At 41.5% G+C, this 17398-nt stretch overlaps 2 protein-coding genes across 6 annotated transcripts in view; one reads left to right on the forward strand and one right to left on the reverse strand.

The window, feature by feature from the left end:
* Positions 1 to 17398, forward strand: part of LOC119015380 (cytidine and dCMP deaminase domain-containing protein 1-like) — a 542642-nt gene that overhangs the window by 213583 nt on the left and 311661 nt on the right. The gene's annotated exons all lie outside the window — the stretch shown is intronic.
* The window catches only part of LOC119015368 (protein-tyrosine kinase 2-beta-like), a 19193-nt gene continuing 1795 nt past the window's right edge, over positions 1 to 17398 (reverse strand). The window contains exons 1-30 of one of the 3 annotated variants that reach the window (XM_037091269.1): positions 15960 to 16101; positions 15466 to 15859; positions 13483 to 13661; positions 12011 to 12098; positions 11820 to 11899; positions 11654 to 11716; positions 11184 to 11238; positions 10921 to 11061; positions 10707 to 10778; positions 10279 to 10380; positions 9790 to 9907; positions 9533 to 9572; positions 9264 to 9295; positions 8843 to 8884; positions 8385 to 8479; positions 7971 to 8052; positions 6609 to 6709; positions 6128 to 6243; positions 5876 to 5976; positions 5614 to 5703; positions 4965 to 5169; positions 3604 to 3709; positions 3086 to 3133; positions 2726 to 2851; positions 2519 to 2551; positions 2162 to 2186; positions 1802 to 1842; positions 1464 to 1592; positions 1142 to 1222; positions 1 to 531 (exon numbers count right to left, since the gene is read on the reverse strand). In XM_037091269.1, the coding sequence (XP_036947164.1) occupies positions 289 to 531; positions 1142 to 1222; positions 1464 to 1592; positions 1802 to 1842; positions 2162 to 2186; positions 2519 to 2551; positions 2726 to 2851; positions 3086 to 3133; positions 3604 to 3709; positions 4965 to 5169; positions 5614 to 5703; positions 5876 to 5976; positions 6128 to 6243; positions 6609 to 6709; positions 7971 to 8052; positions 8385 to 8479; positions 8843 to 8884; positions 9264 to 9295; positions 9533 to 9572; positions 9790 to 9907; positions 10279 to 10380; positions 10707 to 10778; positions 10921 to 11061; positions 11184 to 11238; positions 11654 to 11716; positions 11820 to 11899; positions 12011 to 12098; positions 13483 to 13661; positions 15466 to 15669 (2838 nt within the window). In that variant the 5' untranslated portion in view covers positions 15670 to 15859; positions 15960 to 16101 and the 3' untranslated portion in view covers positions 1 to 288. Of the gene's footprint in view, positions 532 to 1141; positions 1223 to 1463; positions 1593 to 1801; positions 1843 to 2161; positions 2187 to 2518; positions 2552 to 2725; positions 2852 to 3085; positions 3134 to 3603; positions 3710 to 4964; positions 5170 to 5613; positions 5704 to 5875; positions 5977 to 6127; positions 6244 to 6608; positions 6710 to 7970; positions 8053 to 8384; positions 8480 to 8842; positions 8885 to 9263; positions 9296 to 9532; positions 9573 to 9789; positions 9908 to 10278; positions 10381 to 10706; positions 10779 to 10920; positions 11062 to 11183; positions 11239 to 11653; positions 11717 to 11819; positions 11900 to 12010; positions 12099 to 13482; positions 13662 to 15465; positions 15860 to 15959; positions 16102 to 17398 lie in introns of those variants that run through there. The other 2 variants (XM_037091271.1, XM_037091270.1) reach the window with 2 other exon arrangements.

The following is a 17398-nucleotide window of genomic DNA, read 5'->3' on the forward strand; positions in this document are numbered from 1 at the left end:
TAGAATGTCACTGTCTTTAATAGTAAAAATAGAGTGATGAATGATAAAAGAAAAACTCTGTAAACCTTATTGCTTTTATACATTGTGGCTGTTTGATTCTTTCAGCTTTGAGGAATTCTGTTTAACTTAATGTCATCGATTCTTCAGGAAAAAATACAAATATCAAGACGTCTACAGCATGAACGCAATTGCAAGGCACATTCTTACAGGAACAGAGATGTTGTCAAAACCAAGACTCCTTCCACACATCTTGAAAAAAGTCCATTCGATAACCAGAAAGCTCTCTCCTCACTCCCCATGATCCTCTGCGTCCTGTGAGACGGGCTTGGGCTTGGCAACGTTGGCCCGGACTCGAGCCTGGTCCACAGCGTCCAGCAAGTTCTTGGAGTCCAGTGCCAGAGTGTGGGCGGCTGCCAACATCTGCCGCTGACACTCCTCCCTCAGCGAGGTGATGGCGTTCTGCTGGGCCAGTCGCATCTTGTTGATCAGCTCCCCTAAATCCTTGTTCAGCAGTTTCTTGGTGCCCTCGATCTGGGACGGGGAGGAGAGAAGATTACGTGATACAGTTTACAGGTGTCGTGGTAGACAGATATTAACAGATGGTAGGTGGTGGGTAGTGGTACTGCACTTGGTTGCCATAAAAAGGAAAAATGAAGAGGAAGAAGAAGATGACACAGTCACTACCACAATTGTGTGGCTACTGGCAGGGAGATGATGAAAGCCAGACCCAAAAAAGTCCACTCACTAGTGTTGATGCACGTGACTTATTGCCTTATAATTGACCTATTGTTCTATAGAGTGACCAATGATATCGTTTTCGTGAATTCTTATATCGTGACAGTCCAAGCACGTATTATAGTTGCTCCATGTTGAAAATAGTTGTATGGCAAAGTCATATAAATACATGTATATATCTAAATAGTAAGTATGCTTTTTTAAAAATTGTTCCCAAATTATATTGCATAGAGATATTTTAATGTATTATGTATTTTGTGCTTATGTGTTTTTCCCTTTGACAACTTTAGGGAAAGTACCATTAATTTAACTGTCCTGGGTTCTCTAATGACTGCACACATGTTCACCGTCACAAAAAAAACCAAGCGACAGTGGTTGATGGAGAGATTAAGGAAGTGGAACCTACCTCTGTTGTGACAGAGCTGTGCAGAGAGGGCAGGATCTCATCAACACTCTGAATCAGGCTGCGGAGAGTGATACCCGTCACCTGAGAGAACGAGGGAGAGACAGGGAGGGTGTGTTTTTCACTCTCCCCTTATTATCTAGGAGAAACTCTGATAGCTTTAGGTCGGATTTGTTGTGACACAACAGTGCCCTCCCTTGTTCAGTAATATATTTGACATATTACATTCTCTCGACGTCGTATTTCTTCATGTCGATCAGAGCTCCAGTTTACTGTGGTAAAAAAGAAAATGATTTTGGCCTTTAAACAGAGAAACAAAACCTACTTTGACAGCGTTGAGATACTCAGAGGGGGGCAAGGTGTTGACGTCATTCTTCAGCTGGACCACCTGCTTCACCATAGCCATGACGCCGGTGTAAACATGATCCCCTGATCGGTCCAGCTCAGCTGTGGGCTACGACGACACAAAGTGTACTTTATAATCACCAAACTGAGCGACGTGGCTCTACATGTAACATATCAGCAACAAAAGAGTCATCTGCACGATGCATTTCAACTTTTCTAGTTTTATTTAGAGCTTCTCTTGTTCTTTTCTTAAGGAAGTAACCATCTGTTAGTACGTGTTTTCCACCCCATGTATACGAGAGGGATGTTTATTTTTACCTGTGAGACTGTGGGAGGCATCGGAGGCTTTTCTGGAGGACCTGCCAAAAACCGAAAAAAGAGATGCATATCTGCAGTTCATCTCATATTTATTCTCATTAGAAACATTTTACATTCCCTGTATTATTGAAATGTGTCTTTTGTATATATAACATATTTTACATTTGTTATTGTAATTCTTATTTTTTTTTTTAGCTTATTAACAATTTAAGCAGGGTATTCCTACATGTATACTTGTATACAGTATCTGTTTCACGTGCTGCAACACTCCACTTTCAGATATTAAACAGTCCTTTGCAGCCTAAACTTTATGAGTGCACACGAGGTGGGAAGCAGTAAGGCCATTCAATTTTGACTCACCATTTTCTGGGCTTTTTTCAGGACGCTGTGAACAAAATAGAAAGAAAAGGCGCAAGAGAACAGGATGTGAGGTATTGCTTTTAACAGGGTTGACTTTTAAACTGCAAGTCAGGTCAGAGGTCAGGTTATTCATTTTTATTTTGCTATTTTCACTCTGGAGTTTTTGTTCCTCTCCTCTGCTGCTGTGCGAGGAGGAGTTAAGTGAACTCGTGTGGCGCGTTTGTGGCCTACGGAGGTTTGACAGGTATGCCTCAGCCCCCTAGAGACAAAATGTGCTCTCTGCAGCTTTAATATACTGCTGAGATTTGCACAGGAGGAAATAAAAGCAATCATCGCGAAAAGAAAAAGGTCTTGTACCTTCTTGAGTGAATCCTGTCGCACAACGGGATCCTGCAGAGACAGAAGCAGACCACAGTGTCGTCACTCTCCTGAGACTACAAACTACTTTCTGTGCTACTTTTACTTCGCAGTCCAGTGCATACACCGCATTGATGCCTGACGCTGTGTGTGTGTGTGTGTGTGTGTGTGTGTGTGTGTGTGTGCACGTTTGTTGTGGTCTCTCACCAGTTGTCTCTCCTCCTGCTCGAGCCACTGTTTATCCATGAGCATCTCCCTTCTTTGTCTATGTAAAGTGTCCTCCACCTGTGCTCTCTCCTGCTCCCATAATGGCCTGCAATCCGGGGCTGATCCCTGCACATACACACACATACACACACACACACACACACACACACACACACACAGACACACCCTTTATGTACGTATTTTCAAACCAGCACAGCTGAGACAAAAGATCAGCCATTTCATTTGCTCAGTCATCCAGTTTTACAACTGTGGTCTGGAAGAGTTGATTAGCAGTTGTCAGCGATGTGTGTGTGTGTGTGTGTGTGTGTTTAAAAGAAAGAGAGCGAGAGAGAATGTCACCTGTCTGGACAGGACCCGAGGAAGGGTGCTGCCTTGTATTCTGGATGGCTGGTGAGAAAGAGAGAGAGAGGATGCTGTTAGAGGGCAGTGAGGTGAAGACTCTGCTCTCTGGTGGTCGTATTGGAGCTCAGCAGCTCTTTATTCCTTATCATTTATTCGGTCCCACTGTAACTTCAATCTAAAGTTTGCCAGTGTTCCCCACGGCCCAGGCCTGTCATAATTTTGTGCTGTCCCAGAAAATTATTGCAACAAGTAATATCATTATTACCACAATGACCAGTTTATTCGATTGTTAATAAGGGAAGTGCGCGCTTATAAAGGGCAATGAACTTTTCATTCAACATTTTAAGACATTTTGAACATTTGAAAGACAATTTGGAACGTGAAAGAAATTATGAACTGTTATTGATTACTGTATCCCAATCATAATGACAATGATAAGTTCCGTGGCTAGATATTTACCTTGCTTGTTGGTTGATTAGGTTGTGTGTGTGTGTGTGTGTGTGTGTGAGACGTACCTTGGGTGGAGGCTCTGTGTGGGTAGGGCTAAATATTGATGAAACAGGCCGTGACTTGTCTTGCCTCACACCTGCCTCCAGCTCCAACTCCATCTTGTGGATCTCGCTATCAAACACACCAACACAAGCATTAGATTACACATGAGACCACATTTTGTCTACATTTCAGGTGTGATTCATCTTTCAAATCCCATTAAAACCCTTCAAAATATTCACCTTTCTCTGAAGCTTTGTTATAACTGGAGTCAGTTAGAAAACACTTCAGACCAACTCATTTTAAAATTCATCCTTCTTTCAAACATTCAGATAGAAACTCAATTCAAACATCAAGACATTCACAATGACTTGGACTTTCTCATATTAAATCGACTCCATCATGTCATTTATACTTTTCCCATATTCACAGTGCAAAAACTCACAATTTTTAAGCCATTTTCAGATTTGACATTAGTATATATGGGATGGAATGATGATAGCTGAGGAGGACTCAGAACTGACGTTGCGCTCTTTCAGCACTACAGTGTAACTTATTTTAGTCCTATGATATTTCTGGCAATTGATTTCACACATTCAGCAATTTTTTTTTACACATCAACAGTCAGCAATCACACTGCATTTTCACAGGAAATACAATGTTTCGAGTTCTTTTTCTTCATCCGTACATCTTTTGGACCACCTCCTCACACCTTTACTTAGCAGTTTCTGTCACAGTAACTTAGATATGGATTTTTTACTGTAATATTATTTTTAGTGGATCTCAAGTATCTCATAAACTATAAATACCAAAGTCATATTGTGTACAGTGTGACTCAGGCACTCCAGAAAGGGCTAATATGGGAGCTACTAATACATGAACACCCTCTTGAATGTTAAAAGTGCTTATAGAGTCACACTGCCACTGGTGCAATTGACTGACCGGGTGCACTTGCAACCCTGGTGATCCACTGTTTTACACAATAAACTTTTCCAAGGCATTTTTAAAGTCACAGTGTCTGTAGGGATGAGTCTCAGTGTGATTGGGCTTTTGCATCCTTATTTATGTCCTGGTCTAAAACGCATGAGGGGAAATAACATTGAAAGTTCATACAATGATGTCTTGATTTTGTGTATGTTCTTGAAGGTGAAGTGTTTGGCCGCTGACTGGTCATACAGGAGCAACACATGACTGGCGTACTTTAGTTTTCTCACATTAAGATCCCGTTTTTCACTTTTGAATCAACAGTTTCACTATTCAAACACTTTCAAAACTTTCAGAACTGTGACATCATACAAAAGTCCTCACAGGTGTAGAAAGATGAGGAAAAAGGAACGCGAGTTAAGTGTGGCGGTAACAGAGGAGAGCCTGTGTCTGCAGTGCGTACCTCAGGGAGCAGACGAGTTGGCTGAAGCCAGGGCGGCCACGTGGCTCGTAGGTCCAGCAGCGAGTGAGCAGGGAGTAGATGGTGGGCGGGCAGAGCTGCGGTTTCGGGAGTCGAACTCCCAACTCTAAATGATTGACCACCTGGCCATTCTCCAACCAGGAGAATGGCTGCTGGGCCATCGAGAAGATCTCCCACACACACACACCTTGTTGAAGACACGCGAACAGTTTTATTTTATCATTTTTAGTTAAAACCATCATGCTTGAAATACTGTTGCTAATTGTTGCTTCCTTGCAGGCATGTATATGTAGTCTTGATTAACTGAAGGCGATTTAAGTGAGTTGAGAATTTATCCAATTCAATGATCAAAAATGAAAAAATAATTAGCCTACAGGCAGCCAACAAAACAATGGAACTGGTTTCTAACTGTTATATATACAGTGTTAATGATCAGTTACGTTTATTTACAAACCATAAATCTGTATGGATATTTTCCCTTAGGTGGATAGTCTAACAACTGCAACTAATTGTTAAAAAAAATAACTATATATTTGCATACATGTCAGAGCCAAAATATAAACTCATGTTTTAAACACTAGAAAAGAGACACTAGGATGTACATGTGCATGCAGACAAGTGAAATTCTCACCAAACATCCATACGTCACTGGCTGTGGTGAAGCGCCTGAAGTTGATGGACTCAGGTGCCATCCATTTGATTGGTAACCGACTAACTGAGGCTGCAAACGGAAGATGAATATTAGAGGAGATACTGACAAAAATGCAGATGCAGACTGGACAAAAATGAAACCATGCGAATGCTTGCTTGGGGTAAATATCCCCAAAAATGAACTTTAACATCCGAAACAGACTGTGACAGACATTGTGTGTCATGATTGTGTGTGTGTTTACCTTTATAATATTCTTGTTCGTCAACGTAGCGAGAGAGGCCAAAGTCACCGAGCTTGACACAATCGGGAGACGCCACCAGGACGTTTCTCACTGCAATATCTCTGCAGCACACAGTCAGAACAAAAACCAGACACGTCAGAATAAACACTGTATCTCTGAATAGTCAAGTGAAAAAAACAAAAACAAATGCAGAAGGCATGTTTTTACGTTTTCTTTACGGGAAAGTGTCACCAGTACATGAGGATGTGTTACCTGTGCACCATGTTAAGCCCCTCCAGGTAAGCCAAGGCTTTGCAGATCTGTACACAGTACAGTATTAACACCGCAGTGGACAAGATGTACTGCCGCTCCACGAGATAGTTCCCCAGCTGTCAGGGGAGAAAATACATCTGCCTTTTACAAGACACAGTATAGTATGCATCCAAAATCATCTCATTTTACTTATATCGTGAGACCAAGCTTGGAGATGTATTTACTTCGGACTGTGTTTAACTATCTACAAATTACAAATTTCATATCAATGTCCCAGTTTCGATGACAAATTGTTTGGAAGGCTACATTTTAAAACAACCTTTAGCTTGTGGCTGTTGAGATGAAAATAAAGTCATGTTCCCAATTCACAAAATAAAAGTGAGTGAGAAACATATTCAAATGGCCACAACACTTTCGTGATCCAGATAACGAGCAGCAAACAGCAATCTAAATATACGCATTCAAACGCAAAAACACACACCTCTCCGTGTTCATAAAGCTCCATGACTATCCAGACGGGATCCACCTCAATGACTCCGATTAGACGCACAATGTGGGGATGATCCAAGTTCTTCATCAAGCCTGCAACAGATGCAGCAACAGCAACAGTTTGGTGTCTTAAGCTCTACATTTTGCTGTTTCTGTGTAGGGTATGACTATTATCTGTGAGACAACCTGGACACCCAGAACATCCATTTGTGCTTGAAAACCACTATCGAACAATACAATCTAACCACTGTGCTGTGTGGTAGATCTAGTCCAAGTGATTAACTATAATCTTTTTCTTCAGACTCTGGCCTGTTTCTCAGTTTTTTCATTAGCCAAGAGCAGTTGTCCATAGTATCATTTTCATGAAAAAAAAAAAAAACTGCTCTCATCAATGGGTCAACAGAGCATCTGCTTCATTTTTAGCCCTGTTTTTCACACCGTTTAGGTGCCAAGAAGTCCATTTGTTTTCTACATGTACAGTTACATACAAAGGGAGAAAAAGACTTTGACATAACACCCTGACAGCTGTCTTTCCACTGGGGTAAAGCCATGCCAGCAAACTTCTCACAGTAGCTTTCTCGTATTGCTAGGACTCCCAAGACATATTTTCACAAGCTAACCTAACCCCATGATTACAAATTCTAGCCAAATAGATCTAAGAATTGTAAATGTTCCTAAGTAAGATGGAGGATGCTAACATTGGCTGTGTATGTGACAGTCAACAGGGTGTTTTGTCAGGGTGGGTTTTGTTCCACTCTTTGATATTATTGGGTAAATGAACATGACAATATGGAGACACCTCTATCAGGGTGCGACTGTTTTTGAGCAGATGTTTTGATTTGACTGACTTTTTAAATTGTATTCATTGTATTCATTCTCTGTCCAATCCTACACCCTCCTACTTTTTCTTGTCAGCAGAGGAGCAAAAGTAAGTTCTCTTGTCTCAGCCCCCGTTTACCGCAGCCTCCGATCTGTGCTTTCTCATAAAGCCACAACCAGGCAACAGGAAGTCAACTAAAGCAGACTTTTGACTGTCGTCATATGCAGGTCCCTGAAATCACCACTCCATTGTCACCACACTGTACCTTGAAATTGTTTTTCTCTTACCTCTGCGTACTGTGATTAAAATAACAATGTGTCATAGTTTCATGTGAGAACAATTCTGCTACCAAAAAAGGGATTTACGATACGATAAATAGTATAGCAAATTTTACAGTTCCTGTTCTGGGCACCTGTCATGCCTTGAAGTAAAGTTACCAACCTACGCACAAACCCTGTGGGTGGAAATGTGCAATTGCATGATTTTTGGACAGGAAATAATCACTGCAGCAGCTAGAGTGCATACTGTACTCACTGGCTTCACTGAGAAACTTCTCCTTTACGTCAGCTGAACAGTCCTTACATGTTTTGATGGCCACAGAGATCCTTTCGCCCGTCTGAAAACACACACGCATACATCGCTTTCACCATGACACCATTCAATGTTTTCTCAGAGAGGTTTTAGTGTTCGCTTTGCTATCCACCAGAGGGCTACACTACAGAGCAAGATTAGTGGGTTAGTGAGGTATGTTAATTCTAAGGATACAGTCAGACAAAATCAGGTCAGATCTGCCGTCATGCCTCTGCCACAGTAGCTTAAGCGGCATCCACAGATATGTTTTAGCTTGTGAACAATGCCAAACTGAGTGAATACACATGACACATGACGTTCCACTCGGCTCATTCATGCTGCAAGCATGATCGCATCATCTACATTAGATGAACTCACCGGGCTTTTGTAAACTCCGTTGTGAACCTCTCCGAAGAATCCTTCACCCAGGATCCGACCCACAGCGATGTCATCTCTGGATATTCTGTGCTTCTCTAAACACACAATCATTAAGAAACACACAGATGGGACAGTTCATCATCAATGTTTTGCTATAAAATCATCCCACATCTTTGATACCACTTAAAACTTTCTACATTTTTCTACAAGTGTCACATAGGTGCTGGCTCAATCAAAGGGGGGTTTTTTCCACGAAAAAATAAATCACACGAAACGAAGCATTACATATTTAAGCACTAAAAATAAGTACACCTTTTCTAAACATGCTTAACATTTAAGCATTGGAACTATGTTTCTAGCTCCAAGTGTGTTGGACTGGTCGCACCAGAAAAGGAGCCAGTGGAATAGTAAAGATTTAGGAGAACGATAGTGGATTTGCTTGTCAGCTGTTTACTCACCAGCTGCTGTGCTCTCTGGAATCTCAGCATAGATATCCGAACCTAATGTTAAGGAAACATGTCGAGATTAAAAGTATTTCCTTTCCACACATGCTTCTAAGTAGGAATATTAGCAGTATATTAGCATATTCATACACCACATCCTCCTTACCTACTGTGAACAATCAGGTGGTTATTTATCTAATTTAAACTCTTAGTGGCCTCACAGATGTAGAACATAGTCATGCAGAAAAAAAGCATTAATAAATGCTTCATGACGGCTAATAAAGAGCCAGTATTCTACTGATATGCATGCTAATAAGCAACTAGTTATGTTGATATGTGTTACCATTCTGTGTATAGAAACCAAACGGAAAATCATTGTTAAATTATTGCCTGGCTGTGACTAAACCACATCTGATGTATCAGTTGTCGCACTTACTCAGACGTCTATCAGGACCAGTTGGACCATCACTGGAAGACAGAGAGACATTTTTGTTTTACGTTTCTTTGATGAGAGTCCAACTACAAATCAGCAGCGCTTAAGCATCTGTAACGTTTTGGTCAAGGTGGAAGCTTTGAAAAATAAATGTTCAAAAAGCTCTACCCACACAATGAACGCTTCAACCGATTCCCCACCACAGTGGAAAAAAGTTTTTAAAAAAGTTAGCGACATTTAAGCAACGTGGCAAATTGATTCATCTGACTGACCGTTGTGGGATGTCTGGCAGTTTCAGTCTTGTGTCTCTTCCTGAAAGAATCAAACATTTGGTTTAGTTCTAGCTGTCGATCTCAAGAGATTTAGAAACATGAAAGAATATTTCAAGGTTTTTGTCCTGGTCATACTTTGGTAACTTTGGATATTATTCCTATTAGCTGTGTACAAAGGTACAAAAGTAAATCCCAGGTTGGAAAATAAGCATTGTACAGACTGTTAAAAAGTAATATATTAAAGGTTGATGGTTTACCTTTGTTAGGCCGAATAATGAGCGAGCTCTCAGAGCTGCCTTCCAGCCGACAGTAGCCATCAATCAGGTCGGCCATGTTTTCTGCCACCGCCAGGGAGGAGGTGCTCACTGACAGCGACTGGAAGGTTAAAGATACGAGACATTCAGTCGGTGTCGGTGCTTCAGCTTAAAAAGGTTTGCACCCAAACCTCAACTCACTCTCCTGAACGTGCAACTCAGAAGCAAGAGCATTTTGGCCAAGTGCCCTGAAACTTGGGGAACAGCCAGCCTGAGCGTCCAAAGTACACGAATTCCCTCCACTTCCAAGCACGTACCCTCTCATAAAACCACAACTTGCCAATTATACTCTGGTTTTTGCCCAGACTAAACAAATGCCATGCTAACTGGTTGCTGGGTGTAGTGAGAATATTATCACATGTGAAGCTGCTATCAAACTTCTTATCCAACTCCTAGCAAAAAAAGCATTTCCCTTTAGGAAGGTAGAGTCACCTGTTTGGCCCCCTCTATGTTGACAATGAGCAGAGCTCGACCGTCACTCTCAGCAGAGCAGGAGATACTGCGCACCTGAGGGAACGTGGCCAAACAGATGGACTGCAGACGAGACAAAGATGTAAAATAAAAATAAGGGAATACAATTTTTAAAAGGTTAATGTGACATAGTGACAAATCTGATTCTGCAGAAAAGGTTCACCTCGGGACATTTGTATTAAATTATTGTATTAATTAAGTGTTGCATGCAGTGTATTCATTTTTGTAGAATCTTTCAAATGCTTGCATACTCAAATAAGTATTTTTATATTGTGCATGGGTTTTCATTTGCATTGTATGTGCACTGATTGGGTGGTTCTGAATATTACAAATAGATGATGAGTATCAGCAATGAGATTTATACCAAGAAGAAAAGAGTGTGAGCTTACTGTGGAGTTTTCAGTTTGCTGACTGATTCCTTCAGGGCCGATCACCAGGTCTATAGTTAGATTCCAACTATGCTGTACAAACACACACACACACACACACACACACACACACACACACACACACACACACAAATTAAACACTTAAAATGCCTAAAATTTAGCTTGAAATGTTGCATAGTAACACATTTATGACTGGACAAGCAGACAAGCTCACCACCAGCTGGCATGCGAAGGTCTCCTGTGTGTAGCTGTAGCATTGAGCCAGAGTCGTGAAGAACCTGTTTATGCACTGATCCTGGTTCAGAGTGGAGTAGCCCTGGAACGTCTGCTGGATCAGCTTACGCAGCTGCTTAGGCTGACACATCGCACACAGGCAAAAAGCAATCAGTGAAGATTTTACACCTCTATGATTCATTCGCATGATTTGACCTCATCGTGGTACTAAATTGCTATTTATTAGTTGTTTTGGCTCTCTACCTTCATGCTGTTGATCAGCTCTCTGGGGAAGAAAAGGTCCAGCCCCACATCCTTCCTGACGGGTGAAAGTGAGAGCACAATCATAAAACAAACACATACAGAACAACCAGGAGCTGCTGCCAGTTACCTTTGATGAACGTGAAGCAGCTGCATGGCAGAGGTGCTCAGACAGAAAATCTAGCATACTTCACAGTAACCACAGACCATATCTGTTTTTTTTTCCTCCCTTCCTCTTCGTTTGTCAGTCTGGTCGCAATGCCACTATGATCACCATCTAACCACTGTGCATGCATATGCCTCAAGGCTATGATGAGAGCTTACAATAATGAACTGCAACAAAGTGTCACAGATATTTGCCAATAATGCATGTACTACTTGCACATGAAATAACAGATTTCAATGAAAATAAAAAAAACATTGCTCTTAACAGGGTGAGCGGTGTATGCACACACACTGTACACTAAACTTACTCTAACAGTTCAAAGTTGGACTTTTTCTCCAGGCCATTTGGATTCATGTCTTTGTAGAATCTCCTGCGAACACAATACACAAACACAATTAGTTTTTTTTTGCATTTTCAAACCAACAGTCTTTATTTTTCTCAGATGTGGAGCAGTCACAACAGCTGCACGCTACCTTATTTCCAGACAACCGAGCTGTAGAGCCATCCCATCACTGACTTTTGAGGCATACTGTTGCATGTAATCACTTCGTACCTGTGGATAAGCGCACACACACCTTACTTCATCTACAGCCATTATAATCATAATAAGAATCATGATAAGAATGCTTACAGACAGTGAAAGGACACACACAGTGTTACTGACCTGCAGGTAAAAATAGAGCATAGTGGTTCTGTCATCTTTGAATTTCTCAATGAAGTCTGATGGGATGTATCTGATCCTCAGATCGTATCTGGGCAAACATCACAGTTAGCTTTTTCACTTTTTCTTGATGTGAAGCAACTACACAGCAAGAGCTCTGCCATTGTTACATACTCAACACAGGACTAATTCCATTGAAGTGTAATGCAGTTTATTTATTCTCTGTAAATGACGAAATTAAACAAATGAAAGGGACAGTTCATCCCAAAATCAAATTCAGATACTTTTCCTCATGCCTCTATATTGCGGCTTATCCACCTCGGTTATTTTGAGCGCCGAGTTTTGTAGATACTGGCCTTAGATACATCTGCCTTCTCTCGAATATAATTAAACCAGATGGCACTCAGCTTGAGGCACTCAAAGCGGCACAAAAAAAAAATCAAAAATACATTTGGAAAAATCAACATCAACACTGTTGATAATCCCCAGAACATGTGAGCAGTTTCATGTAGGAACTGTAATTCTCTCTGCCAAGCCACACTGTGCTGCTGGGCAGAAGGAAACAACCGTTAAGGACAAGGGGCTCGTGCTCTTGACAGAACGGGATGTAATCATTATTGGCGTCAACCTCGGCTGAGCTGTAATGTTAGCTTACTTAGCTTAGCCGCTTGCCATCTAATTCAACTACACTGTGCCACGCCAGACCGATGAACACTCCCGCTGATGGGTGACATAAAGCAAGTGGAGCTTGCTTGGTTTTGAAAGTCCATTTTGAAACAGGAAACAGTAAAACAGTCAGCTGGAAACAATTGATATTGTGCTAAATCAAAAAAGCACTCTAAAATATATGTCTGAAAACACTGACATTTCAGCTTATAGACTGTTAAATGTCTCAAACTTTTACGGCTGCAGATAGCAGAAGTGGAGAGTTAAAGTGAACTTTCTATCAGTAGAAATGGTCTTCTTTTTACGACAACTTACACTTTCACGGTGACATGAAATGCTGCAGAAATTTGAATCTGATTTGACTTTGTCTAAAATAAAAGCTAATTTGACTTTGTACTTATTAGAATTTAATCTCACTTTGGATTCTTAGAATAGGCATGGCTGGTCACAGCTGAAGTGCGCGCTGTAGCTGTACATTTACATCTTTTTTTTCAGTTGTCTCAAAATTGTTACTGTCCTCTCTACACAAACAGCGACGTGGGGGGGTGCAGAGAAAATGGAGAGAAGTTTAACATTGTCCATTTGCAAATACTACCATATTTGTAATGATGAAAGCTTGATTAAAAATATGCAAAGTTCTAACCAAGTATAAATCTAATGACTTGGTTTCTTTTCATTGTGGAAACGCATTATTCGCAGTGGATGAACCCTGGTGATTTGGGTGATTCCCAGAGTTTGGGTTTCTCAAGTTCAAACATGAAAAACACAGGCACTGCACATTAAGCACGAGCAAAGACTCAACGACTGACCTCCACTCAGCCTCGAGGTGCTGCTGCTCATAGCGCTGGGTGAGTTCGGACACAGTCAGGTCCGGGTGCAGCCAGTGTATCTCAGATGACTTGAGGTGTTTGAGCAGGAGGCCATAGCAGGGGCTGTGTGTTATATCTGGACCCACACAGCCGCTGGTCAGCACCACATTCATCACATCCTGGGACAGAATCAATCATACAGTAATGTATATGTGGTGCAGCAACATATGAGGACATATCTGTACAGGTTCTCTCTTAAATCCCTTGTTTCCAAGCAACTACAACAAAATGCAGTATATACAGAGTATAGTAGTAGAAGGTATGTACTGCTATTTACTGTTATATATTAGCTGAAGAATATACTTGTAAAGACCACTTTAAAACACACTGGAGCTCACAGCCTTTGAGAACACAGTCAAGTAGAGTACAGGACTGTGGACTGCATGGGAAATGTTCTGATTGTCTGAAGTATCTAAGTTATATCGAGTTGAGTGCAGTGGAGTATAGTTGCAGTTCCAGCCTGACAAGCACGGGGAAATACAGTTAAGCTTAGTGGAGCAGCTGATCAAGTAGATAACTGGAGTCAAAAAAGAGAACAGCGTAGTTTGGTCATTATTGTAAGATGCATTTGTGCAATAGAGGACAGAAAGTAAAGAACAGAAGTGGAGTAGGGCCAAGCACAGTAGAGAAGTAAACAGAAACGAGCAAATAGTGGAGTACATAAGAGTAGATAAAGTCTTTGTCATTGCTCATATTACTGTTCTGTGTCTTGTTCTCCCGTTTGTATCTTGAGGCCACAGCAAAATTGTTCTTGAAGCGTCGTGAGGATGATACTCGAATTGGACTAATGACATGTAACAAGCTATTACACAGTATTTCAAAGGGTATCCGATTGGATATCCAGCACAAGGCAATATCAGAGCCAAAATATATTGATTAGATGCTATTTGAGCCAAGGATGGCTTAATGTGCAAAACAGGCTATAATTTGACAACTGTAGTGCTATATTAAGAATGCACGGATACAAAACAGTGCTCAGTAGACAGTATTGCATTGCTTTGTTTAACATAGTGTCACTTTATTACAGTTTAATGTATTGCTCATTACAGTACAGTGCTGTATTAGAATCCCGTGGAGTTTGTAGGTAGGCTAGCCACATGCTTCCGTATTATACTTTCTGAGAGGTTAATATGCCACACAAAACAAAGAAGTGTGGACAAACAAAGGTGGAATCACTGTACGAAAAGGACACAAAGGTACGAGCAAACATCAAGATGCTCAACATTTTAACTTTGCGGCCACATTTCTAGCTGCAAGCGTGACAAAGATGCAATATCTGGAGCATGAATCCGTCCACATCAATAATAAATACATAGGATAACATGAAGGATAGCATGGGCAAAGCTGCAGAAATGTCATAATGACAGAGAATACAACAATATAGTGCAGTTGCTGCAAGAAGCCCCACATTAAACGTCTGGCAGGAAATAAATGTGTTTTTTTTAAATTGCAGTGGTGTTTTTTGTAATGTGTCGCAAATTAACCTCTAAGAAATTCTAATAAGGATCTAACAAGTATACACGGATAATTACAGTATTATACAATTAAGCACGGAATAGAGGAAGTATAGTTTAGTATAACTGGTTATGGTACATTATTGCACAATTCAATAAGGTATAGAATGGTAAAGTATAATCACTTGTACATTACAGTACTTCATACATACTGTACTGACGGCATGGCTGTGCTGCAAGGTGCATGCCAGGAGCTACCTGGGGTTCAGCATCTTGCCCGAGGACACTTCCGCAAGCAGACCATGGGAATCGTACCAGCGAACTTCCGATAACAAGACGCTCGCTCTACCCCTGGGCCACAGCTGCCCCGTGTATTATTAGTGTAGTATAGTATAGCATAGTACAAAAAAGTACAGTATCATATAGCATAGCAGAGAAGTGTAGCATAGTATAGTAGAAAAGAGCATACCCTGACGGTCCAGCCTTCCTCACAGCGGACCAGTTTGAAGTTCTTGCCCAGGTTGGAGCTGTTGCTGAGGAAACACACTTTGATGATCTTCACCTGGAAGAGGCCGTCCCTGGTGACATGTGTCGTGGGAGACAGATCCGAGGAGTCTGACTGGCTGGTCGGAGACATGCTCCTCATGGACAGGCTGCTGGTGTCTCCCGACATCACTCAAGCATCACACTCACTCTCAACACATGCACACCCAGACACACACACACACACACACACAAGCACGTACGCTACTGCGAACAGACATACATTGCTGTTGCGCCTGAACACACCATCTCACTGTCTTTCCTCTCACACACACACGGTCACAGGAAACACACACATGATGGGATGCGCTGAGTCTACACTGAAATCAGAAAGGAGTTTGTCATCAATTCATAGTCACGCTGGTTTTCAAGAACATTCGTATCTCAGCAAAACTTCTGCTGCAATCACTCCGTACTCACCAGTGCTGCAGACGCCCTACGGCTCAGCGCGACACATTTACTGTCAGTCTTTAAAACTGACAACAAGTCAATGCCGGCAAGAGTCTACATTCATGTTACTTTGAAATGTGCAGGCTTGATCGTTTACGGCGGGTTAACAGAGCCGACTGACGTGAAGCTGTGCCCCAGTGAAGAACCTCGTCAGCAAGCGAAAGAGGAAATGCTTCTTATGGGCAAATAAGGAAGTTGAAGAGCAGCTAACAGAAAAACTGACAGGACTGATGAAACAGTTGTGTCACCCCCATCTCACACGTGATGGCACAGCCTACCACCGAGCCACCACCCACACCCCTACACATAAGGGGCATGGCCAATATAAAAACTAGTTTCCTCTTCCTGAAGTGTTGATGGTTTTGAGTTAAATGTCTCCCCAACTAGTGGGTAGATTGCCACTAAATTGGGTGAAGACATTGATTTCTCCCCTCAGGAAGAATTGTTCTAACTTTGGTGATGCCTTAACTTTTCCCCCAACATAACTGGGTAACAAGCACTTTGGAAACACACTTAGTGTGTTTATGTTAGCATGACACTGGCATTAAAAACTGTTACTTAAATTCTCAGTTTTAGTTCCCTTTTTTCCCCTACTTTTGGATACGGTTACCTGAACATTTTCTTTTTCTTATTGTCTTCAGGTTATTTAAGCTATTTCTGAGGGATCTGCATGTAGATCTAAAGCATGTACCACTTCATATGTTAAGTGTGCACTAAATAGCAAAATGAAACATAATTTCAGAGATGTGTCTGTTTAAAGGCCCTACCTCGCTTATATTTCAACGTTCAAAACTGCTTCTAGTCCAGCGGTAAGTGAACCTGTGAAGATAAAATGAGGCAGATGCTGTCGCTTTGGCCCCCCGGTTTCACATTCAACCTCAGTGGTTTTGTCATGTCTTTGTTGGCCTTTACTCAGAGTCAAATGGCTCTTTCTGTGTGTGTGTGTGGAACATGTGTGTGTGTGGAACATGTGTAGAATTAATAAGGTCAGATGTGTCATCAGTACCAGGAAAAAAGGTAGAAAACAAAGGAAACAGGGGTTTGATTCTCCAGTATGAGTGTGATACTACTGATATTGACTCTTTTACTTGCATGATAGTGTTACAAAAAAATCATGCAGATCCTTGGAGGGGTGTTTTGGAGCTCACCTATCTGTATGTCGAATACTTCTGAATGAAATGGGATTGTCATGATTGGAGCCGGGGCCACCTGTGCTCTCTCCCATACATGCAGACTAATGTATAAGGTGACGATAGACCAGGACAGAGTAAGGAGAATCTTTACGGACAGCTCCAGCCTGATTGGACGATTGGCATTTACCATCCTGACATGGGCAGACACTTCCTTATTATCATCAAACCTCAGATGGAAACAATAAACCACATCACATGTTCTGAGGCATTTAATAA

Source organism: Acanthopagrus latus, chromosome 24 (assembly GCF_904848185.1).
Source record: "Acanthopagrus latus isolate v.2019 chromosome 24, fAcaLat1.1, whole genome shotgun sequence".
NCBI classification, from domain to species: domain Eukaryota; kingdom Metazoa; phylum Chordata; class Actinopteri; order Spariformes; family Sparidae; genus Acanthopagrus; species Acanthopagrus latus.